The sequence below is a fragment of the Aythya fuligula genome, chromosome 7 (assembly GCF_009819795.1).
Source record: "Aythya fuligula isolate bAytFul2 chromosome 7, bAytFul2.pri, whole genome shotgun sequence".
Taxonomy (NCBI): Eukaryota; Metazoa; Chordata; class Aves; order Anseriformes; family Anatidae; genus Aythya; species Aythya fuligula.
Genome location: NC_045565.1, coordinates 19813822 through 19838892, shown reverse-complemented (window position 1 = coordinate 19838892; position 25071 = coordinate 19813822). Strand labels below are relative to the sequence as shown.

The window sequence follows — 25071 nt, the reverse complement described above, 5'->3', positions numbered from 1 at the left end:
ACTGAGATGAGTTGGGTGCAGCCTGGTGAGGGCATCAGCATTATTTTTCTCTCATTAAATGGTGCATCATCAAAGTAATAAAAAAGAAAATAAAATTAATTACAAAATTAAGATGATTACTTTGCACGTACTGATTAGAATATTGTTCTGAACTTTTGGAGGGAAAATGTAACATGAGAGAAATGTTTTAACCTTATCTGTAGAATGCACTTTAAATAGCAAGGCTGCATACCAGATACGGGCTGTATTTTCAATACAAGCTTTCCCTTATAAAGATAAAATTTGTCTGCTGAATCCAAAGCAATACTTTTCAAAAACAAACGAAGAACCTGCACATTCTATTTTACTTACATTGGCAATATTTCATTCTCTTGCTATGTAACAAACTTCTAACATGCTAGTGCCAACAGGTAGTTTCACACTGCTGCACATAATCAGGACAAATGAAGCTTCTGGACTCAGCCACTACTTATGATGGTCTCACTGGGCATTCAAAAATTCCACAAAACAAGACGATATTCTTTCATTAACCCAAATGATACCAGACAGGGGCATAATTCTTGCCATCACACAGGAAAATAAATATCTATTTTATGGTAAGGAGAGGCACTGGTACAGAGCCTGCTGTGGTGGCACCACCAGGATGGGGTCAGCACAGGGCTGTCACCCAGTGCTGCTCACCCAAAGTGCTCTGTGCTTGTGGTATACAAGAGGAGTCTCACCCAGGTCGTCCCAATTTCCTGCAGTAACAGGTGGCCAGGTCTAGTGAGCAGGACACCAAGCTGCTTGACTCTGTTGTGCCCATTTCACTTCAACCTCCAGGGTTTTTGTTCCTTTCTCCTTGTCCAACTGGCACCTCCAACTACAAGTACTTTGTGCACAAGCTGTTCCTAGTACTTGTCTGAACAGTGTCTGAGTTGTATTTCAGTTCAAGTTGCATTCCTGTTAATCTGAATATTCCAATTGCTGATAGCTGATAACTAAATGAAAATTATGGCTAAAATCCTTGCTTTCGTGCCCTAAGGGATATCAGCTTTGATTCACATGAGCCATAAAAGCAGAAATGTCATTAATTACAAGGTGTATTGACAAAGGCTTAGTAGATTCTGGAGACAAAGAAATTCCTGATGAGTATTTGCTTTTAAAATATGGAATAATATCTGAAAAAAAAATAAAGATGTAAACACATTTTTAACAGGCGGATAGATTGGAGCTAGCAATACTGTCAAAATGTTTGTTTGATCATACCAGAACTCTTCTGTGTTTAAAATATTGTTCTTTTAGCATGAGATACAGCAAACATCAGTTCCTTACCAGTTTGTACCTTACAGCTGGTTTCATGTTCAACATTTCAACACTGTCTGAGGTTTCACTCTTGCTCTTCTGCTCCCTCCTCTCCTGATGTGTATACTCTGTGGAGTTGGATAAAGGCTTAATTATTTTGCACAGGATTATGCTGCAATCAGTGAGAACTGGCTGCAGGAACATACAGACAGACACACAGAGAGCATAATACCCTGAGCATTGTTTCCCTAGGAAGACAGCTTAGCCATCCTCCCTTAAACACTGTGTGGTTCTGTACTTTTGCTGGATTGCTACTGGCTTCATGTATTAAAAAGGGACTGCACTATTGTAAAACAAGACAATTTTTTTAGACCATTATAATTTTCAAATGATAAAGACAAGTACAAATGTTTTGCATAAGTTCCTCTGATGTTACAGACTTGCCCTTGGCCTTACAGGCAATATGCAGTGTAAAACTCATGGCTGGTACATATACTGGCTGTCTGCCTTGTTAATTTCATAAGAAAGTGTTTGTTCTCTGCAGAAGACACCACCTTAGGAAGCACCCTGAAGTTAGTGCTGTTGCCTTCTGTGCTGCTGAACATGGTTGAGATTCGAGGAGGAAAGAATTGAAACAAGACATATTCAGAGAAAACCTCGTAAGACTCCAAAAAAATGGTTATGAGATTCTGGTCTCCAGAGGTTTTGGCAGTTACACGGAAAGACACATTACCATTTTGTATTGTATGAGTTCTCACCTGACATTCATCACCTTGGAGGTTGTTATGCATTGTAGAGAAATGAGCCACATCATGTCTTGTTCACACCTGAGGTCCTAGTGAGGGACAGTGAGGATGGCCACTGGGATGATCTCCGGAAGGAGCCAGGCTTCCCTTCCCCACCACAACACTGCCTAGCCCAGGTGATCTCCCCCTTGGTGCCTTCCCCATGTGTGATGCTACCCACTGCATCATGCTTTCCCCACGGTGTCCCTTGCTGCTGGCGCCAGGGAGGGGGAGCAGGTCAGCTCTGACATGGCTTTGGTGACAACTAGTCTGTAATTTTCATTTGGGGCTGCAGAGAATTACACCATGGAGTTTATTTATTAGAAAATAAAATCAAAGCCAGACTAGATAATTGCTTATGGCAAACCTATTTCTACACAAGGTACACTAGGTGTCAAATACTATTGGGTGAAATCATAAATACATGGTGTATGTACAATACAGGGTGTGTGTGTGCAACCCTCTACTCATAATGGTTATTTTTCCCCTAAATGACAAGGCACAGAAGTGTGAATTTTAGGGAAAAAAATGCCAGGAGAATATTGCTGAATTTCATCCACTGACCTGCCTCCCACTCCTTTTTTTTCTGCCTTCCAGAATCTCTGGATTCTGCTGTTAATGGGGCATTGGACAAAGAAGGGGTGTGCAGCAAGACAAGGGACTACCTGAGGCCTCAGTACCCAGTGTGTTGATCCATCAACAGACAGTACCCAAACATGGTTTCTTGCTAGTTGAGATGTCCTCAGACATCCTACCTGCCTCTGGGATTTCTCCTTGGCTTTGTGTGCATTCATTTTGATTGAACCAGCTTTCTTCCTGGATCATATTTGGAGGTATTAAGTGTTTTATTCTTATTTGTTAAAGGTCACTTTATTCACAAAAATACTAGTAAATAATGAAGACTAGGTTTGCAGACACCCTTCTCTTGGTTTAGACAAAGCAGCAAACAGATTTGGAAATGAAGAAGAAGCTTTCTGTCTGTGATGATATGGGCACAAGTTGTGCCCATAATATTTGTGAACATTGCTGTCTGCAAATTGTTTACTCTTTGTACTGAACATTACAGAAAACATGAATGAAAAGTGAGAGGTCATTTATGAGGAGAATTCTGAACAGTTTTCCTTTTTACAGGCAATGCAGAATAGCCAGCCAGCTCCTGGCATTCAGAGCCATGAACAGGATCCACAAGAATCATCAAATCCAACTCCTGGCTCCACACAGGAACACTCAAAAATCAAACCATGTCTGAGAGCGTTGTCCAAATGCTACTTGAACCCCAGCAGGCTTGGAGCAGTGAACACTGCCCTTACAAACTACGAGTTATGAGTTATGAATTATGAGCAGATAGGGTTTCATTTGTCCTTAGACTTCCAAATACTTGATAGATAATTTTATAACCGTTTATCTAGTAATTTGATGTTGTGCAGGTTAGATTTTTTTTTTATTACTTTATTACTGATGCTTTGGAATTACCTCTAGTGGTAAGGCTACTCTATGCCCAGACATTTCTAATCATGCTATGTTTCCTTACATGGATTACCAAGCAACAGGCCATTGTGCTTGTGTACATATGTACAACCCTTACTGAGTCAGTCTGTGTGGGGAACTGAAGAGCATGTGGTGCAGAGGTTGGCATGATTCCTGAGCTAATCCCGGAGTGCTTGCTGTCTTTGAAACATCAAATGCATAATGCGTCAGCTACCCAGCAAGCACACACGCATTTTTGCCCAGGAAATCACAGTCAGAAGTCGTGTAACTGCACCTAATTGGAGACAATCATCATGATACTTCCCACCAAAGCAATGTGGATTACTGTAGTGGCACAGAATGAAATAGCAGGCTCTCACTATGCAATGCACATTTGTGTGGTCTGTTCATAATAGATAGGGGAGGCCATTTAGGATGAGCTTGTTTTTCCAAATACAATTGTAGCATGAAGGGGTGTGGTATCTCCCTTACACATGGAGGGAAGGCTGATTAGCTGCAGTTGTGCCATGAACATGCCCCATTCCCATACACACCCTGGTGTGCTTTGTCTTTGAGTCGCATCCAGTCATCTACATCTGCACTGTGAGGTGGTGCACATCGTCCTGCCGTTCCTCCCATGAAACCACACAGCTATGCTGCAAGAAGCAGAGGAGTATTGCACAATGTGTTCAAACCACCTCAGAATTAAAAAGCTGATGAAAAAGTTATGCGGGATAATTAATTAGTGTATATCCACATGTTTGCTTATGCTTGCCATTTGTTTGTTTCTTTCAGTCTGCCTTTTGGTCTTTGAAGGGGAGGGAACTACTGCTAATTTATGCAACACAATTTGGAGTTTCAGACTGAACCATATGTTGCCATACATCTGCTTGGGATAAATGAAACAAGTCGTCCTTTAACCTCTCTCTGTTTATGAGGTGAGGCCAGCTCCTAACCTAGCCAGTCTCTGTCCCTTGCTCTTCCATACTTCAGTTCTCTTTGCAGTACTGTCAATGTCCTCTGCTCTCAGTGTTTTCTTGTGTGTCCCTCAGCACCTCCTGTCCCTCATGTTTGCTTTTCACTTGAGTGTCTAGTCATGTTTTCTCACCTATCTGTCCTTTTTCAGTTCTTCAGCTGTCCATAAATCCCCTTTCTTCCTGTTTCTCAGCTTTCCTGCACACCCTTTTCTACTCTGCCTTCATGATCCTCAAACATATTTTCTTGTCTCACCACTGTTTTTCTGCTGTCCACCATAGTCCTTTATGTCCTATCAAGTGCTCACATATACCAGGGCCCCAGGTGAAATCCCAGTGCTTTTAGTTATGGAATTTCTTCAATTAAATCAAACTGCTGATCTGAAGAAGAAACATTTCAATGTCATACCATTGGTCTCTTTCACCAGACCATACACCTGTTAGGATGGACTTTTTTTACCTCATGGTGAAGACAAGTATATGTGGGGGGAAATATATGTATTTGAGAAATTATCATAGTTTTAAAACAGAAACACTAACACCTCCTTTGGACTTTGGGTAAGTTTCCTCAGGGAACAGCCATCAGCAATTCCATTTCTATAGTAGCAGAAATTTGAAGTGTTACCTACATTAGAATTAGATTTATATTAGCTGAAGTTATTCTATTCTGTTCTGTTCTGTTCTATTCTATTCTATTCTATTCTATTCTATTCTATTCTATTCTATTCTATTCTATTCTATTCTATTCTATTCTATTCTAATTATTGTCTATTACATACAGTCTGTGTACTGACCCATGTATCCTCCTGAAAGTCAACATTTTTCTTATAAAATAGATGCAACCTGTTGTGTCAGGTCTTTTGTCTGTATTTCAGGCATGTGTAGTAGAAATTATTTCTGAGGTATTGGTCATAAAATTATTTCCTGACTGCTTTTCATATATATCTATTTGCGATTGACTCATTTGAGACAGAATAAATGTATAGATATGTGAACTCAAAGCCCTGTTAAAGGTTCTCATGACTATTTTGAAAAAAGTCAGATTTTAAACATGTTTAGATAGATCAAACAGAAAATATAAAATACAGTGTATTATAACAGAAATTTTACTTGGCTTCAGTGCAGCTTTTTAACAGCTATTCTGTGTGAAGATTGAAACATAAGCATATACACACATACTCAGGTTCATAAGAAAATTTCTTAAAGATTTTAGCTTTTTTATTTTTTTTTTTCCTTAAAGGATAGAACAAAGGCAAAAAGGTATTAATAAAAATACCTTTCGTCTTAGTAAGTATGGCATTAAAACCATTGAGACTGCCAAAAGAAAGGAATGTTTTCAGAAATGTGATCTATCTTGTAATTTCTAGTTACAGTTACATGAGAGCTCTGCAAATCTTTTTTTACAAATTGTTGGTAACGATTTTCTACTTGAGACTATCTTTGACTTAATCCCATTCAACTCATAATTTTCAGTGGGCTTGACTGAGACATACCATCCTTTTAAACTAAAAGAGGGTAGATTTAGATTAGATCTAAGGAAGAATTTCTTCACTGTATGTGTGTGGTGAGGCAGTGGAACAGGTTGCCCAGAGAAGCCGTGGGTGCCCCATCCCTGGCAGTGTTCAAGGCCAGGTTGGATGGGCTTTGAACAGCCTGGTTTAGTGGGAGATGTCCCTGCTGATGGAAGGGAGGTGAAATTAGATGGGCTTTAAGGTCCCTTCCAGCACACATTATTCTATGATTTTATGATTATATCCTTTTTAGGGAGGAAAAAAAAGCCATCTGAATTGCTCATCAGAATGCCAGTAACATGGGATTTACACTCACATAAAATGTTTAAGACATTGCCTAAGCTGATTTTTCTTCCACTTTTTAGTTGCTTTATTGCCTTAGTTGCTTGTGGGGAAATATCTACAATCATTACTTTTGCTAATAAAACTACTGAGTAACAAAAATAAACTTTTCCATGGTAGCTCCACACAGTCTCAGGTGTCCGTACAAGTGTTTCATAGCTGTCAGCCACTTGGGTGTGGAAACCATGGAAAATACTAGGATGGCATATGGAGCCAAACTGCGGGTATTTCACTGGTGTCATTTACAGCTCTGAGCGAGTAATAAGAAAGGAGCTGGTCCTCTCAAGGCAGAATCAGCATAGTGGCTGCATTAGTATTTCTGTGGCAGTATACATTTTGTGGGGTACGTTTGCTTTTGCCTTGCCTGGCAGTTTGTACTGCATTATCTGTCATGGTAACTTTTCTACAAAATACATGTTCACTGTTGGTAACTCAAACATGCGCTGCTGTTTCAGGAAATAGCAATGCTGTAATTAATAGGCTTAAGGCGTTGTGGCTGCAAGACATAGAACAAAAAATATTCTGTCATTTTGTGCCAGTTTTCCCATGATTGAAAGTGCCACTTACGTGCTGTTTATATTATTAAGCAAGCTATTTATAAAGCAAAATGTAGAGTAACAGCAACATTATGAGCAATATCAGGCTAAAACAACTGAAGATAGTTGTATTTATAGCTGTCTGATAAACACGTCAGCAGAGGGACTGTGATGTGTTTTTGTTTGAAGTTTTGGTTTGGAAAGAAGCAGCTTGAATGAGAGAATGTTTGTGCCTGTGACTACTGGTTGGAAATGAAGAAATCATAAAACAAGTTAGCATGGGGATGATAAAGTAATGATATCATGAATGAGATAGTTTACTACTGGGTAAGAGCCAAGACAAGTAATGACAGCAACAGAGCCTCCTCCATTTCGAAACCCATCAGCAAGCATTTGTTTGCAGTTTCCTTCTTGTGGAACTCAGACATGAGAGATACTGACAGTAAGATTGTCATTTTTTTACACTGCCACCACATGTAGTCCTGGTGTGAAGTACATAACACTTCTTTTTCTGGAGAAGATGCTTTGACTTCCATGTATGCAGCTGCTGATTTCTTCTGAGCTTGCAGATGCTTGCATGAGAAGCAGACGATGGGAGGAAATAGCAGTTAATTAGAGGGATGAGCTGAAGCTCACTTTCATGCCCGAGCCTGGGTTTTTGAAGGAAGGGATGGCTAGAAGGTGTAATTCCCTTCCCAAACCCTTCCCCTCAAGGGCCTCCCAGCTCCAGCTCCCCTGCCATGCTGCTACAAAGTCATGAAGGCATATGCCCACGTGCCTAGGGAAGAACTCCAGGCTGCCCGGCCCTCCTGGCTTCACCCAGCATGGAGAGGGTCTGTGTGTTGTAATGCACCTGTGCCTTCCTTGGAAGCCTTGTGTTTCAGGCTTCCTGACATGTGGCATGGGAACATAGCTTTGCAGTGTGACATAAATGGGACGTGGCCCTCCCAACTGATGGGCCTCAGAGGCACCTTGCTCCCATTTTCCAGGATTGTATCTGCAATGGCCTTATAGGCACGAGCGTGAAAAAAAGAAATAAATAACACTGACAAAGCCTTCCTAGCTTGAGAAGGGGAAATCTAGTGCTACTATATCAAATTAAAAAGTAACAGCACTATGGAAAGTTCTCAGTGTTCTCCTTAAGTGTGGCTGGGAGAAAAGCCAATACAGAAAAGCTTCTTCAGCTCAGTTTTGTGCAAAAAGGCTTTTTTTTTTTTTTTTTTTTTTTTTTTTTTTGTACAAATCTGCCTGTATTTCTGTTTTCCTGTGCTGCTGAAGGAAGTAACATGGTCTAGCACAGTGCTACTGAAAAGCCAGCCTTGCTCTATAATGGTGCAGGGTTTGTAGCACATCAGCAGGAAGTAAGAGTTGGAAGGTGAGTTTTGCCTGAAAACAGCAGAAAAAATGTAAAGCAATTTAATCTCTACACAGTTCATTCCTTTATTCTTCTCACTGTTTTAAAACTGTTAAAAATTCTCTATCCCAACAATTACACTTGCTTGGAGTGTGCTTTTGGTCAATTCAGACATGCTCTTCTTCACACTGAAAAGAATTAATTTAATTAATGGTATAAGAAAAAAAATCAAAAATGATTTAAAATTATTATTTTTTAATTATAATTAAAAATGTTATTAAACATAATAGTCCAGTCAGAGACTAGCTAACTAGGTAAACTGGTAATAACTGGTAAACTGCATCATCTACTATCCTGAAATAATATTTCCAAGCACATCATTAAGAACCTATTAAAGAAGGCAAGCAAATGAATGTAAAAGATTCATAACAAGGCAAAATTATGTATGTATTCAGTATTCTCTTGCTTTCCAAAGATGTGGGGGAAGAAACAAAAATTTCTTCTAGAATTTTAAGAATTACTCTTAATTTGCATAAAATTATTTCTTCCAGGGCATAGAGGACCAAAAATATTCATTTGAGAGCATTGCAGAAGACACTGTAGACATGTGTAGGCAAAACAGCTCGTGGCTGCCAGTTACGTTATGGAGATGATGCAGACCTGGGACATGGAGGCATTGTTACTCCGGTTTTGAAACCAAGACAATGTGTCTCTGGACTTGATCTGCCAAAGGGCTTGAACACCTTCAGGTACCAAAAAAGTCACTCCCAGATGGGCCTTTCAGTGGTAGGGCTGCCATAGAGACTCCGTTCTCTCAACTCTTAGCATGTAATCTGAAGAGCTTGGTTGGGAAACCAGGTTCCTGGTGGTTTACGCAGAGCCTCAAAACAGGACCCAGTAGAGTCACATGCTGAGTGAGTAGCTGCTCAGAATTTAGTTTCCTAAAGGTATTGTAATCATTTACTAGGATATAACCTAAGTGCAGTCATCGTACCTGTGGTATGCAGACTGACATATGGCAGACAGCAGCCAGATTCCGGCTCTTACCCACCCCACACCAAGCACACAAGGGAGCAGAAAGCTCTGAGTAACCCCAGGCAGGTTTGGGACTTTGTTTCTGGTTCCTGTAAAGTTCCTGCACAGCACAAAATGCAGGAGTCCAGCCAGAACAGGACCTGCAATTCTGGCCCAGCCCATGGGAGGAACTCCTGAATAGGATGGGAGAAGGTGCAGGGCTGAATAAAGAGTGGTAGGGCTGCAGGTATGTGAGCATGCAGCATTTGTTCCCAGCTCAGGGAAGTGAATGGAGACAGGCCCTCTCCTGCATGTGGGCATGAATCAGTACTGAGTCAGGAGCCACCCATGCCACTGATGCCAAAAGTGGTGCTTGCTGCCACCAGCTTTGCTGTTCAATAGCATTGTGGGGTGTTTCCAATGCACATATACAAGCAGAGCAGAAAAATGTTAACTCATGTAGGAAAATCTTTGGAGGAAACTTTGGAAGAAATGGTTTCTGTGAGGATTACCTTTCAGAGTGTCACCTTACACATGCATTTCTTTTGGATGACTCATCTTGTTTCCTTTCAGCATATGAATCTGTAGGAGTTTACAGCCCTATACAGTCAACTCTAACTCAGGGGGTTAATTGCAGTGGATTAGCTGCATCATGAACCAACTACAATGCATGCAAAAATCATGTTCATGTGGTGCGTGGACCTACAGTTCAGGCAGCTCAAATTCAGGTATTGCTGCACTGCATGATTAATGGTGTCACGTTCTTCCCCTTTCTTTTCTTGCAATTACCCTGCCTTTATGCAAGTTTTTCATAGAGTTCTCTCCCCCACCTCCAGCTCTCTGCTCCCTCTGGTGCTTTCAGTAGCCCCTGGGGTGCCCCTCAGAGGAAGACATAGGGAGAGGGTCCAACAGAGAAGCTAACACTTTAGCAAATAATCTCGGAGCCCTCTGCAAAGTAATCCAACACCCCCTGAGGCTAGGAATTTCCTCTGCACTGGGATTTTAAGGAACGCCTGAGGCTGCATTTCTTTGAGCAGCTGAGCTGCTCTAACAGTCTGCTGCTTTTGAAAGGAGTGCTCTTATCCCCTGTCCCCTTCATTTTGTGGCTGGCCCTTCTTTCCATGGATTTATTTGGCTCATTATCCCAGAAGACAGCAACCTGCTTTCTTTTTCCTAATTATTTTTCCCCTGTGCTAATGAGGTCTGTCAGCTGATGGAGCTGGCAGATAGCACCCGGGTGGGATGGGTGGTGAGGAACAGGGCTGGGGATGCACAGACAGGGTGACCTAGGGCAGAAGCTTGGCCCACAGGGTGGGAGTGCATCCTTCTGCGCTGCTTTGGACTACAACTTGATTACCTTTGAAGGGTCATCCTTTCTGCAGTGATACTCTGGAGCTGTTGCTCCAGGGTGAGACAGGGATGGACCTTAACTAATGGGCAATTTAACACTGAAGGAACGAGCAGTTTTTCCAGCCTTCCTGTCCTAGAGCAGCTAGCTGTGTGGTGGGAGAAGAGCCGGGCCAACACAAGGGAGCAGGCAAGAAAAGCAACCAGGGTGGTGGGATAGGAAAAGAAGACCCTGCCCAGGGCTGGCCCCAGTAAGGCTGAACAACTGGCTCACTGGCAGCTCCCCCCAGCCCCACTTCCCAAAGGAAACCTACTGCTGGCTTTCAAAAGACAATCCTGAGCACCAAAGCACCTGCTTCTGCAGACACTAAGGACTACAAACTCTACATACACATTTCACAGCACAATGAAATCTGCTCCCCACATGCACTTCAGGGTGCCACAGGCACTCTCACCCCATTGCTGCTCCCCTGGCCAGCTGCCCCTGCTGCCCCACAGGTCTGAAGTGTGGGACTGGTTGGGTGAGGGCCAATGGGTGAAATTTGGCTGCAGAGAGGCTGTCCACACCCAGGCTGCCCCAGTGCTTTGCTCGGGGCTAAAGAGGCAGTGGCATGAATGTGATCTTTCTCTCATCAGCAGATTGGTTGATCTCTGAGGAGCTCTGCCTTTTTGATAACCCCTGCCTCTGCTTATATAATTAGTTATGCAATGGTCAAAGAGCAGCCTTGGATGATGCAGGAAGTGGAGCCTGCTAATGAGAATTGGTGTAGATGTGTGATCGAGTCGAAGAGTCAGCTCTGAGCACAGCCTCCTGGGGCAAAGCGGGCAAGGATTGGTGCCCTGTTAGCATGGCTGGCTTAGGACCTTTGCTGGTGCAGGTATGTTGTTTGACCACCTACTTTGGCAGAAAACATCTTGATTTTTATTTCTTCCTGTGCTGAATACACTAGCTTGAGGGTGGAGCTGTGGATAGGTCCTGGGCCTGCTGTTATCAGTGGTGTGGCATTAGGCTGTGAATTGGTGCAATTTTCTGGAGACAGCATTGCAGGTGCAGGAGGAGACTAAACCTCCGTGAAGGCGGATGTGTATGTGACTCTTCCCTAGCATGCAATTTTGGGGTGGAGGGTTAATTTGTGCAGCTGGAAGGAAGAGATCTCTAATCTGTGCATCACGTATAGAACAGATTGATAGCAGCTAGCATTTCAAATGTCAGTGATACAAGTTTTTTGTTCATGTCTGGCTGTAGGAACAACTGAGTGCATGAGACCATTCATAAGCTGCTTTTGAGGACAGAGTCTCATTATCAAACACAAGCAGTCAAACATTATGAGTCAGTATCTTCTGCCTTCTTCCCCATCTGTCTCCCAAATCAGGAGCAACTTAATCAGAATTTATTAAAATGTAGCACTGGGTTATCATTTGCCTTTTGATTGTAACTTCACATTTTCCCACTTCCCTTCAAAATACAGTGCTTTCCTAAATGGACATGGTGATTGTGACTCAGAGATCTGACCATATAAAAAGAAAAAGTAATGTATTTCCAAGAAAAACATCCAGCCCCACTGGCTTCTGCTTTACAATCAGTCTAAGCAAGTCTCAGAGATATTCCCTCCTAAACACCGCTCGCCCCAGTGCTCTGTGTCTGGGCTTGGAGCAGTCACGGTTATTTGTCCCAGCAGAGGTGACAATGTGGCCTCACATCTATGTCAGAGCAATCCCAGTTGCCTGAGCTCTTCTCCACGTGGAGCCAAAAGAGTTGCCTGACGTTGATGAGGTGGGCTTGGTGAGGGTATCTGTAGGCACTGATTAAATTGTGGGGCCCTTTCTACAGGGGGCAAGGAGCAGAGACAGGAGCCCTGGTTTGGCTGCCCCCGTGCTGCCAAGGGAGCGCCCCAGAGAGGTGACAGGTGCTGCCTGGTGGGTTGAGCAGGAGAGAAATGCATGATGATAGGTAAATGGTACTCAAAGGGCAGAAAATATGGGAGGATTAAGGCAGAGGTGAAGAGTTCAGGGAAGAGCTGGTGTAGAGGGGACCGGTGCAGCAGCATTGTCACTTTATTATTGCCTTTGCTCTCTGGGGCCCATAATTAACATGCACAGGGAATTGCACACAGTCTGCTGTGCCAACAACACAGCACTGAACCTTGTAACTTGAGCTGCTACAGCATCCCGAAGCTCTTCAAACTCACAAGTGCTGTCTGGGCAGGGGACACCAAGAAGCCCCAGGCAGGTGTCCCCAAGGCCAGAGGTGACTTCTCTGCTGGGCCCAGACTGTGTTTTGGGGGAGGACACTTAGCAGGTGCCAGTCCCAGATGTGCCTCCAAGTTTCCCTAAGCTTCTCCAAGCACAGTGAGGACAGGCAGAAGACAGCTGCCCTTCACAGAGGCTGCTCAGGGAGGATGGTGCTACCTCTTGCTGCCTTGAGACAGGCAGATGCTAGGGCTATGGTGTTAGGCAGGAGCTGCTGCTGTGCCGTGGCATGTAGTGCTGTTACACAGAGGTGAGCCGTGTATAAATCCACGGAGAAAGATTCCCTGGGTGGAGAAACCTTACTGTCCCCTGCGAGCCCATGGCCTGTCCCCTGGCATGGTGTCACAGGGGCTGGGGACCACCATGGATCCATCCCCAGATATAGGACCACTTTGCCCTTCAGCCCCTTGGAGGAGGGTTGTCACAGCCATGGCAGGGAAGGCAGAGGAGCAGGGATGACCACCCCTCCATGCTGGGGCATGGGTGCTGTACCCCCCCACCCCTCATCCTCCTCAGTGGCTGCAGGGTTGGCTCATGGTGGTGCCTGCAGTGATCTGTCTTGCAAGGCAGCGCTGCCCATGGCACAGGGTCCCTCAGTTGCCCAAGGAGGGACACCAGCACCAGAAGCGTGTCTGCCCCATCCTTGCTGCTGGTGAGCCCTCAAAACAGGCCTGTGGAGCTGAGGGGAGTGAGAACAACAGGGGCATCAGGAGGGGTGAGGATGGGTGCTGTGTCTGACGTGGTCTCCTCAGCCTCGCTCTCCATGTCATCCAGGCTCTCACTGACAGAGGGGATGATCTGCACCACCTTCTCCTGGAAGTGAACTTGCTTGCGAGGAGCTGGTGGGGCCTCTGGTTGGGTAGGGACTGCTGGTGGCAGGCTCCTGTCCTTGCTGCCTTTCAGGATGCTCTTCATGTGTCCCAGCAGCGAGCGGTGCTGCTCTCTCTGGGCTCCGTGGAACGTGTATGTCTGCTCGGTGTCACCAGCAATGGTGGAGGCTGCTGTGGTGGCTGTAGGATCCACATATTGGCCTGCCTGGGGATGTGCCTCTTTGTGCTCCGGGCTCTTGCTCCTCTTGCTCAGCAGAAAGTAGGCCAGGGCGGTGAGCACCAGCATGGAGCCTGGGGAGAAGGGCACAGCAGCTGAGGGCTGGCCCAAGGTGAAGTCCTAGCCAAGCAGTGTTTGGTCCAGCTAGCTCAGCATCCCACACATCCCCACCATCTCTGGTCCACTGCCCCCAACAGACCATGTTCCTCCTCCATCTGCACTCCTCCCCACCCCAGCACAAGCTTCTCACCGGGTATGGTGACGTGCCAGACGAGGACGGGATGAAGGAAGCATGCCACCGAGAGCAGTGTGTACCCCAGGAATTTCTGGAAGCTCCCCGGGCGCCTAGCTTGCTTCCAGCAGGCGTGTGCCAGGGAGTCGGGCTCATATCTGGGGAGAGAAACAGAAGTCCTTGTGGGATAAGGCACCGAGTGCATGACAAGATTTGGGCCTAACCATGACCCACCTAAAGGTTCAGACCCTTACTCTAGTTCACCAGGAAACCGGTGTGCAACTGGTGTGTTGGTGAGGGAGGGTAAGTAAAGTCTGAGACCTCCTTGTGGTGGGCAGAGGCCAGGGGCCTCATCTGCCAGAAGTCCGCATCTCAGGTGACCTCTCCTTGGCACGCTTGTGCCTACTATCTGGTAAGGTGTTGCTTCCTAGCTATCAGGGCTTTTGAGTTTATGCTACAAGACAGCAGAAGGGCTCAGCCTCTGAGAAGTGCATAAGTATTTTCTAGATTTTAATTTAAACTTCTGTGCTGTCCCTGGAAGGGAGCTCTGGGGATCTGTCTCTTTCTTCAACCCTGGAGCCTTGCAGGAGTTCACACTGCGTGCTAAGGAGACGCTGCAGACTAGGGTTTGTTGTGCTGACGCTCAGTGGATTATGGCACAAACTCAGGTTAAAACACAGGTTTAATTGGCTGCAGACAAGTCCCCCACTCACCTCCCCCCTGCCTGAGTGTGCTGGCCATGGCAGTAGGGGCAGGACCTTTGGTGTGGCACTTGCAGCTTGGCTAGGTCTGGTGCTGCCTGTAAAGGACGGGTTTCCTTAGAGAGGGCCCACCAAGGCTGGAGAAGACTGCCCAGAGGCTACTCACGTGAAACACATCTCCAGGAACAAACTGATAAAGAAGAAGCCTTCACAGACAGTGACTGCAACCCCTGAAAAACTGAAAGGTGGATCTGTCAGGGGGGCAGGGCTGGGCTGGATCATGCTCTGCAGATGGCAGAAGGAGCATAGGGGTCTGGGATTTACCGCCCAGTTCACAACACAGACTGTGTGCTGGGCTCTGAATGCTCTCTGCCCGGGTTTGTGGAGGAAAGACCAAGACCTTCCACCCAGGAGGGGTCAGCTTGCAGCCAGTATCACTTCTGGCCTGCTTGAGTCTGAAGTAGCACGGGGAGAGGATCACTCTCTCTAACAGGATCAGCTTACTCTTCTGAAACCTAACAAAGATCTCAATTCCCCAAAGCCTTGGATATTGCTCCCTGCTGCTGTTGTAGGCTAGTTTGACACTACATATGGTAGAGGGGTTGAGTGTGGCACCCCTACCAGATCTGTCTAGAAGGGCAAAAATACTCACAGCAGATAGAAAGCCAGGCTTTTGAACTGCCCTTGCTGCAGAGTTTCTACCCCCACGCCGATCAGCACTGGAAGAGAAGGCAGGAAAGATGCTGAGTTCAGTCCCTGACTCCGGTGTCCTGGTGGCTGCCAGCATCCATGCCCCAATTTCTTCTCTGCAGCGCTGGTGACTCATGCTGACACACGAACCCCGGGGTCAGAGCCGAACACTGGCCTCGACGTGCAGCCCAGGAACCCAACCCAGCATCACTCCTGCCAGGACAGCCTTGCGGCTGCGTGGGCTGGGGAGAGGTGCTCTGAGGATACCAGCTTCTGGCACCTACAAGAGGTGAGCAACGGTGTCCTGTGTCTCTCCCACCCCCAGCTCCAGCACAGCTACTATGGGACTTCTCTCCTACCACCCCATCCATCATCCATCCATCTCATCCCCACGTTTCTCCTACGCTGGGGAAATCTGCGCCCAGGTCCCCACCATGCCCACCAGTCCAGCACCCCACCTCTCCTGCTGCACCCCACACGTGGCTGTAGGGCAGCAGCAGGTCAGGGGAAACGTGCCAGCTGCATTCACGAAGGGCCGTAGCCATGGCATTAAAATCCTTTGCTAGGCAAACAGAAAAAGCTATAACAGGAGCAGGCAGATTAAAAATGAGGAATGAACATCCCCTCAGTGCCCCAGCCAGCACAGCACACTGGGGGGTCATTTTAAGGGGGATTAAGAGTGTTAGCAAGGCTAAAATCTTCCCTGGACTGGCCGTTAGGGGCCAATAGCTTTATGGGATGGAAGCTTTCCTTCAACATCCTTCAGGAGTATTTACAAAATGGCACAGAAATGAAGTGCCTTGTATCAGCTACAGAGAGCTGGTTCACCACTGATCCTGCTCAATGCATGTTGGCCACGTCCTCAGGAGCCAGTTCGCTTTGACTGTCTGAGCTATGCCTTCGCCCCACATGGAGCAGGGGCCATGCTCACAAGTGGGGAGGCAGGTGCCAGTGATGCTGGGTCCCTCAGCCTATGGGGTGGGTCAGTGCCGAGGGTCTGTGCCTGAGCACACAGTGCTTCTGGCCCAGCCAAGCAAAGCCCCACCAGGATGCTGTCATCATGTTGGTTCCTGTGGTGCCACCTGCAGCTGCTGGTCCCCGAAATGCCAGGGGAACACATGGAACCCACGTGCTGCCCTTCTCCCCAGAGGCTGCCTCTCCAGCCCCAAGAAGAGGCAGGGAAATCAGCCTCATCGGAGAGCTGTGAAGGGACCAAGCTGTGTAATCCTATGTGCAAAGAATTGTCCTTTGCTACCCTGTGATTGAGGAGCCTTTTTTATACTCTCCCCTACAAATGCAGAATTCATTCGTTCATTCCTTTCCTACAGACAAACACAGAATTCAACAGCTTGGCTGTTGTGCTAGAGTCCCTGCTCTGCCTGGGGAGGTTTCCTGATCTTGCACAGCTTCTGCTTTATCCTCAAAGCTCTTTGGGTGAAGTATCTGCAAAAGCAAAGGGTTGTTTCCAAGGTGCTTGTTTGGGCTCGTTGCTGCCTTGATTTGGATCTTCTCCAAACCATGTGGCTGAAGGCACATGATTGGGAATTAAATGGTTGAAAGCCTGAGAATTAAGAAATAAGTAAGAACTCTCTCCCTAGATGTAGAAATCACAAGGCCTAAAATCTCTGAATTACAGATATGCCCCAAACATGGCAGTGATTTGTGAGGCTGTTTGATTATTCCTCACTAACTAGCCATGGACAGCAGGACTGTCTGATGTCTCCCACACAACAAGCCCCATTGCACTCCAGGGTCCTGTGGGAAGAGGGGGTTACATTTTGTGGGCAACCTTCAGTGTTTGCAAGCAGCTTATGGAGTTGGCCAGGCCTTCTCAGGATCAATTAGTGAGGCTGATGCACTCTCCTCTCCCTTTATTACTTTTATTCCAGCAAAGCCTGTGGGATTCTTTTCTGTATGGTTTCCATTTCATGCATAAACCTCATGCACCTCATCAGGCACTAAACACTGCATCAAGCTGTTTTCTTCCCCCCTTGAGACAGACAGGAATAAAACACAGGCACCTCTCATTCCTTTGCTGGCCTTTTGGGAAAACCAGGTGGTACTGGGAATGCATCAGAGTGGAGATATGGAAAAGTACAGAGACCAGCTGTACTCTGTGGTGTGTGATGTCTGTGGTCTGGGAGGCTCAGCTGAGAGGGGACTGTACTGCTCATTTCAAGAACTACAGAGAGATGTAGATGATGCACAGTGAGGAAAATAGAGAAAACATATGAGAGAGATTATATTCCATTAAGACACTTCCAAATTTTAAGCTACTTTCAATTTTTGTGTTCTAGCTTTAGTTTTCTGATTGCAGCAAGCTCGTGTTTTCTCTGAGGAGCTTTAAGAGCGAATATGACCAACATGAGGCTCATGTGGGCCAGAGGGGGATGGGGACGGAGAGGTTTACATTTGCTGGTTAAAGTTGTGTCCTGGCTCCTGTCTGTTGCAGCTTCATCATGATGTGCACTTATCTGCTGGGCGTTTGTACAAACTCCAGAACTCAGACCTCAACCTCTTATCAGCCCTCCAAAGTACACTGCAGAGCACAGACTCCAGCATTACAGCTGGGCTTCAGCTGTCCTTGGAAACCTGTGCTCTCTTCAGCAGACCTTTGTGCTTTCTACTTGGCCCCTGACTTGAGCAAAGTGCAGCTGATAAAGGAAATGCCATGGTAGGAAGGCCTGCTGTGATCTACCCTGTGCTGTCTGAAATCTGAAATTCCCAGAGTCTGACACAGGTACCCCAGACACCTCTCATCAGGAACCTCTGGCTCACACCTCCAGCCTTGAGGCAAACCAAACCCTTTGATCCCTGCTTTGCTGATGGGGAAACTGAGGCAGAGAGTGCTGCCTGCCCTGCCCTGTGACAGCTAGTCAGCAGCAGAGCCAGCACACTGTGCCTGTAGCCTCTGCCCTGCCTGTTCACCACATCCAGCCGGTGGGTGAGATGGTGATGCTGGCACCGCTGCTGTGACCCCAGCTGCTTCCTGAGCCGGGCAGAGAGGGCAGAGGCTGTGCCACCGAGGCTGGGACCTCTCCATCCTGCCTGGCCCCGGGGCACAGAAGAAATCCCAGCACAAGGAGCTCCCCCTGCATTTTTGACTCCCACAGAGCAGCCTGCCTGGCTTGTGCAGCCCTGGGTATTTTGCTTTTCAGTCCCACTCACATCATGCTTGTCCCCCTGCATACAAGTATATAATTTATTTTTTACAAGCATATCATTTACAAGCATATCATTTAGTTTTCTCTCCAATTTGTGCATTAGCTTGTTCTGACACTTACTTGGTGCCTTAAAAGGCAGCAATGAAAAAGAGAGCTTGCTCCTACCTGCTGCAGTGGAGATGCCCAGCAATCGGCAGGCATATTCCAGGGCACTCCAAAACGCCTTGTGCCGCATGGTGAGGAGATGAAGGCGGTGATGCAGGCCAGACAGAAGCTCCCTCCTCAGACCTCCTGCCGTGTGCGGCGCCCAGCTGCAGGCAGAGCCTCCCGTGCACGGGGCAGGGTGACCTTTGTGAAGGACCAGCCACCTCCACGGGGCCTCCGGGGGGAGAGCAAGCTGCCACCACTGGGAACCGGTCAGCACTGCTTCCAGGGCTGCGGACACTTGGCTTTTTCCTCCTCGCTTGCCGGGGTTGCTGGCCCGGGGATGATTAATGATTGGTAAGGGGGGGTGCGGCTTTCGGAGCATTTGCACCCAGGGTGCACGCGTGGCCTTTCCTGCTTGGAGGCAGCAGCTTTGGAAGCCCAAGCTGATTACATGCATGTGAAGTCATTAGTGCTGTGCGGCTCCTGGCAGGTTAACCATTTGTGAGGATGGTGGTGTTTGCTTTTGGCAAGAGAGCAGCAGGCTCCTGGCAGATCGTGGGGCTCCCAGGGTGCCCTGGCCCCACTGTCTCCTGCTGCTGATCCCCTGCCATGGGTGCTGCTTGCCAGCCTGTGAGTGGTGCTGTGTCAGGGCAGGTGTGCAACCACAGGAACGAGGAGGTCAGACCTGTTCCCAAGGGTCCTATAGAGCCAGGCTGGCCATGGCAGGAGAGATGTCTATTTGTCTTTTTGGAAACTTCATTATTTCTGTACTGCAGTCACCCAGATGTTCAACAGCCCCACAGCCATTTGCAGTGGGGTTCCACGAGTGTCCTGACTCATGGAGTGGGGGCAGAGGAGGAGGGCTGTGCATGTACACTCTGGCCTTTTTGTTTTGGCTTTAGTAGATGGCATCAGGGTCCGTGGCTCGCCTCTTCAGGACACTGCCTCTGGAGAGGGGCAGCCCTTGGCATGAAGACTGGGATGGGACAGTGCTGGCCAGCTCCAGACCCTTGCTACATACAGAGATCATCCCGGCCCCTGTGGGCAGCACGTACGTCTGGTTCCTGCGGGGCTGCAGGCTCACAGGGCAATGAGTCCACCTGCGGGGCCAGTCACTGCAGCCCCTTGCCCTCGCCCTGCCTTCTGCCCGTGCAGACTCAGCACCGGCCCCACATGCGGGTGTTCCCCTTTCCTCCCCTCTGCCCACACCATGGCGCCTGTTTGAAGGAAGTAGGGCTTTAGGGATTTCACAGCTGATGGATGACTCAGTGGTGTGCCTGCACTTCCTTTTCAAAAGGGATGGACAGAACAAGGGCACACCAGAGGTGCCACCCCCTTAATCTGAGCAGACCCCGCTGGGGTGTCCCGTTCCCTCCCCAGTGCCTTCAGGGATGCCCCCTGCACTCCTGCTGCCGATGGCTCCAGAAATCACCAAGCTGGCTTAAAAGCCCTGAGACTGTGCAAAGTGTTTGGGTGCCTTTTTTCTTTGCTGTCTTCGTATTGCTTTAGTTTGGTTTTTAACATCAATGTGTTGAATTTCAGGTGTTTATTTACAAATGCAAAAGCTAGAAAATGGCTTAGGTACATAGACCATAGGAAGGCAATGAGTCTTTCAGGATTGTGGAGAGCCACTAGCCCAGGCTTAAAGAAACTGCAGCCCAGGGAGGTGTCAGCAGCCGCTGGCTCTGCAGAGAGGGGCTCCCTGCCCACCCTTCTGTGGTCCCTGGCACCTCCCCTGGTAGGAGACCTGCTGCCAGTGCCCATGGTGGAGCACACTGGGCTCGGTCACCCTGGAGGTCTCACCCCAAAACAAAATGACTTTGAGTGCCCTCGACAGCAAGGTTTCCTTTCTTGCCAAGAACAAGCCCCAGGGTTTAAAATAAATGCAAATTTGTGGGCGGGGTGGTAATGGAGGAACAGAATCCATTTGGGAGAGGCATATTAATACATTAACAATTTAAACCTTCCATCATTTCCTTAGCTATTGCCCAACCTCGGTCATGGGATTGGGCTTAATCAGCCTTCCTGAGGGTCCTTGTCCACTGCCCGAGGAGTCTCCTGGCCCAGGTGACTTCTCCACTCGCTATTCAGGGGTGCACTACTGCTTCTTTCACTCAAGTGCCCAGGAGGGGGCATGGTGTGAGCAGGACAGGCATCCCCAGGTGGCTTTGTACCAACTTTCCTCTAGCGGTTCTTTCCCTCCATTTAGGAATTTTTTAACTAGTTCTCCTGTGAAGCATCCTCACATGAACCTGACCTTTCTCAGTAGAGGTGTCTCCGGTCCTTCTGCCTCCTTTCCAGTGGGGAGATGGTACCCTCAGTGAAGCTCTGAGCCATTCGGGGGTTTTTCTGTGCGGCTTTTAGGAGTGAGTTTATGCAGTCGGAAGAGGACTGAGAACTTATGACCTTACAGGGGATTAATAACCTGTAACCAACAGTGCAAAGCCTATGCACCAGCACAGCCTGTTCTGGGAGGCTTGATAGCAGAGGTCCCCACTGCACATTAAGCCACTTTCTTTGCACATAGGCTTGCCATTTGCACACTGGCTGCCAGCCAGGATTCACATTTACAGGCTGCTCCCAATGATGTATGGGTTGAGCTGTAGGGTTTTATGTCAGGGTTTCATAGCAATACTAGTCCCCACCTTCATCTCTCCCACCCCACACTTCGCTTTAGAAATTCAGCAGTGGCACAGCCAACACAGGCGTTCTGTGACCAAGGCCACTGTTCAGCGTCTGTGCCATCGGCAGGCACCTTGGCCTGTGAAACTGCGATGCTGCCAGAGCTCTGCGGCAAGCCGAGCTTCTGTCAGGGGGCCTGGGGGCACCACGGCCTCTGCCTACAGGGTTTTGGGTGCTGTACCTTCAAATATTTGTCCCTGCTGGGAATCAAAGAAGGTTTCTGGTTCGCTTTCCCTCTGCATCACCCCTGGTGGTGTGACGAGGTGACCTGCCTGTGGTGCCCCAGGGCCTGGTGCCACCCTGGGGCAGTGCCACGAGCCATGCAGGATGGCTGGATCCCACCCCCAAAGGATCACTGGCCAAGCTGCCACAGGCTCCATCTCCCTTTTTCCAACTCCTCCATCCCTCTGGCTCCCCCTGCAGAAACGTCTCTAAGACGACCTGTCCCCTAGGGAGACAGCAATGCCTGGCAGCCCTGCAGGAGCCCTGAGGGGTGAGAGGGTGATGGCAAGGGATTGCTTGCCCTAGGGGAGCGTGACACGCCACGCCACGGTGTGCTGCATGTGACACCCGATGGCATTGCCAGCAGGAGCACTGTGCTGACATGAAGAAATGCTCCTGGTTTTGTTATTGCTCCGACACATCTCTGTTCCACACAGGGAAGCCGGGGCACGGAGCAATGCCTGAGCAGCTCAGCCAAGGGCAGCGAATGAATTTGGGACGCCTGCCAGCAAGTCGGCACATCCCAATGGTACCTCCAGTCAGGCAAGTTACTCAGCTAAATTGTAACCTAAATAAACATGATTTGCTCACAGAACATGGGGTAAATGCTAAAAGCTGTGCTGTGATGCTGATGAATAAAATCCTCCTCTGCAGAGTGGGTCTGTAACAGGGCTGATGCCCAGCCTTGGCACCACAGAATGGGCCTGATGCTCTGTTTGTTCCTCTACAGAGAGGAATTGCACCAGGGGGAAATGCAGTAGTGGAAAAGGAGCTCACAAAGGCATCAAATATTCATGTGCAGTATTTCATAAAGATAGATGGAGAAGGAGTGTTTTATCAGCCAGCAGGAGGAGGGAGTACTAGTAAGTCTTAGTGTAAACAAGCTCTGCGCAGGAGGCTCAGCCCACAGACGTTTATCCATCCATCAAAACCGTTTGACTTTTTGCCCTCTTTTCTGGCAAAGGGGACCGGTAACTTCTCCCTGCGTGGGAGCAAACAAGGTGTACGCAGCAGCGATTGACTCACCTGGTGCTTGAGACACACATCAAACAGCCTGCTTGCTGCATTTTGGGGCCCAGCGAGCAATTTATAGAAGGGTTTGCGCAGATAAATAACCAGAGAGATTTATGTAAGGCAACACAAAACACATGTTTTTGGCTACAGAGATGAAGAAATGGATGAGGACTTGCAAGCTGTGTAGCTGAGGTTATTTATGTAAATGTTCCTGTTTGGTAGGATTTATTCTGGGTCTACAGCTTACTTGGCACTGCCTTCAAAAGGCTGCAAAGCAAACAAGCACAGCAGGACCCATCACCTCTTTTACTGGGTTGTCTCAAAGGGGTTCGAGCGTACAGGTTTAAAAGAGATTTGTCACAGTATCCACGGGTGGGGGTACTGAGTACTGCAGGATACTGAGGAGCTCTGAGATGACATGAGTACCTTTACCTGACACAGTCCTACATGTGTCTTCCCTTTAAGCAGGCACAGCCTTATACCGATTTACTTGGTTTTGGCTACCACATAGGCCTGCCCAGAGCCACATCTGAGGTTTCTCGATGCAGGGCTCTCAGCGATGCTCTCCTCGTGTGAGTCCCCAGGAGGTTTGCTGCTGCTCCCTCAGTACAAGCCCCCTGAGAAGGGGAAGCTGCCCGAGCAGGAGATGTGATGACAGTTGGGAGCGGATTGTGCATTCTTTTTCCTCCCACACCCGCGTGTCTGGTATGCATTTGTCTTCTTTCGTTTACTAGAAACACACTGTGAGGCAGTGTTTGCTTTCGATTGGGAACACTTATTACAAATGAAACATCGGGCGGGGTTGTTGCTCACTAGCCTGCCATGAGCATGATGTGACTGCTGGTTGTCCTACCCCCTCGCTGGCACTGTGCTGCTCATCAACAACAGAATGGCAAAGGTCTGGACTGCCCCTGGGCAGCAGGGTTGATTTTGAGGAATGGCTTCTGAACAGGCTTTGGTGCCAAATAGGAAGTAACTTGTCTCATTTTCTCCTTTGTCTTCCTCAAAGGAAATGTTTGGGTAAAAATGGTCACAGTATGTGTTGAAAATAATACTCATTTTCAGAAATTTGCAGCTACGATCTGGTGGCAGATGGACAGGCAGCAGCAGATGATCTTCTCCCGTGAATGTGGTCCAGTTGGGCTTGTGCTGCAGCTCATAGCATACCTTAGAGCCAAAATTGGAGTGAAAAACAGAATAAAGATGTATGAAGTTTTCTTATATCTTTCTCCAACTCCACCACATGCTTTTCTAATAATCTGCAGTTGTTTTTTTTTTTTTTTTTAAAAAAAAAAAGATGAATGACTTTCAGCCTGTGGATTGTTAACAAGCTCTTTGCTTGGACTGCCTCACCTCCGCTGCTGGTTGTTTGGGGAATGTTACAAACCAGTGCTCGTTGCCTTCTTTCAGGATGGCAACTGTTCAGAAAGGAGAAGCATTCTTATTAATTCAAAGGACAAAGCAATAACTTTCTTTGTGGTACAAAGCTTTTGACAGATTGTTCCAGTTAAGAAAAAAGCAACATTTCAGGCACACGGTTATGCAAACAGACCACGTGCCTGAGCACAATGTTTTTGTATCTGATCACAAACTTTATTTTGTAACGTGCACTGCCTCAGCTTGCCCAAGTACAACTTGCTGTTGTGCCCTCCAGAAATTTTGTTGTTTTGGGGTTGTCCCAATACTGAAAGCTGTGATCTGGGGCCACAAATAGATACCATCACTCATCTGCTAGCTAACATGCATGTATTTGTTTCTTCCCTGGCCTTTTTCATGGCTCCCAGACTACACCTGGAGGCATGGTGTTTAGGATTTTATAAGCCAAGATAGGCTCCACCTGGGAGAGCCAGGTGCAGGGTGGGCTTGACTGGTTGTGGTGGCCTATGGGAGCACAGCAGGATGCTTAAATATCAATGGCAGGAGGTGGGTAAGGTTTGCTGGGAGATGTCTGGGATTTTTTCACATGGAGGCAGTACCTCTAAACTGCACGCTCTTTGGGAAGTGGGCTTTGAGATGTGAGGGGATAAGTCCTGCTTTCCTACTGCTGCTGTCACTTGATGCCTTGGTTGGAGGTATGGGTGTATGCCCACAATGGCTGCATTGCCTCCTTTTTGCTGCTGGAAGTTCCCATCAAACTGCCCACCTCAAGAGTCTCTTTTTTCCCCCCCCCCATGCCAAAAGAGCGCCTTGCAAGTAGGACCTGGAGATGTCTGGCTCTGAAGGTGAGTGTCCTGTCTAGAGAAGAGTGCTACCCTAGGGTCAGAGCACCTGGCACAGCAGGTGGGAGTCCCCACTGTGCCTGGCTCAG

The 25071-nt window shown here is 47.6% G+C and overlaps 1 protein-coding gene across 3 annotated transcripts; it reads right to left on the bottom strand.

Moving 5' to 3' along the window:
- Nucleotides 1-8485: 8485 nt before the first annotated feature.
- TMEM72 (transmembrane protein 72) lies at nucleotides 8486-19256 on the bottom strand. 3 transcript variants are annotated; one of them, XM_032191680.1, is made up of 5 exons: nucleotides 18864-19256; nucleotides 15497-15563; nucleotides 15011-15082; nucleotides 14162-14301; nucleotides 8486-13985 (listed from the first exon to the last, which is right to left on the bottom strand). In XM_032191680.1, the coding sequence occupies exons 1-5, from the start codon at nucleotides 19225-19227 to the stop codon at nucleotides 13525-13527; spliced, it is 1104 nt and encodes a 367-aa protein (XP_032047571.1). In that variant the 5' UTR covers nucleotides 19228-19256; the 3' UTR covers nucleotides 8486-13524. The 3 variants fall into 3 exon arrangements, with proteins under 3 accessions (XP_032047571.1, XP_032047572.1, XP_032047573.1); XM_032191681.1 differs by lacking the exon at nucleotides 15011-15082; XM_032191682.1 differs by lacking the exon at nucleotides 18864-19256 and having other exon boundaries at nucleotides 15011-15074; nucleotides 15497-15521.
- Nucleotides 19257-25071: the final 5815 nt, after the last annotated feature.

Bases quoted from the DNA above. Each gene is read 5' to 3' on its own strand.
- TMEM72 (XM_032191680.1), bottom strand. From the start codon at position 19,227: ATGCTCCGAAAGCCGCACCCCCCCTTACCAATCATTAATCATCCCCGG. The intron at 15,564-18,863 runs GTAGGAGCAAGC...CTTCTCTTCCAG, and splicing joins GGGCATCTCCACTGCAGCAG to TGCTGATCGGCGTGGGGGTA. The intron at 13,986-14,161 runs GTGAGAAGCTTG...CCTTCTCCCCAG, and splicing joins CTGGCACGTCACCATACCCG to GCTCCATGCTGGTGCTCACC.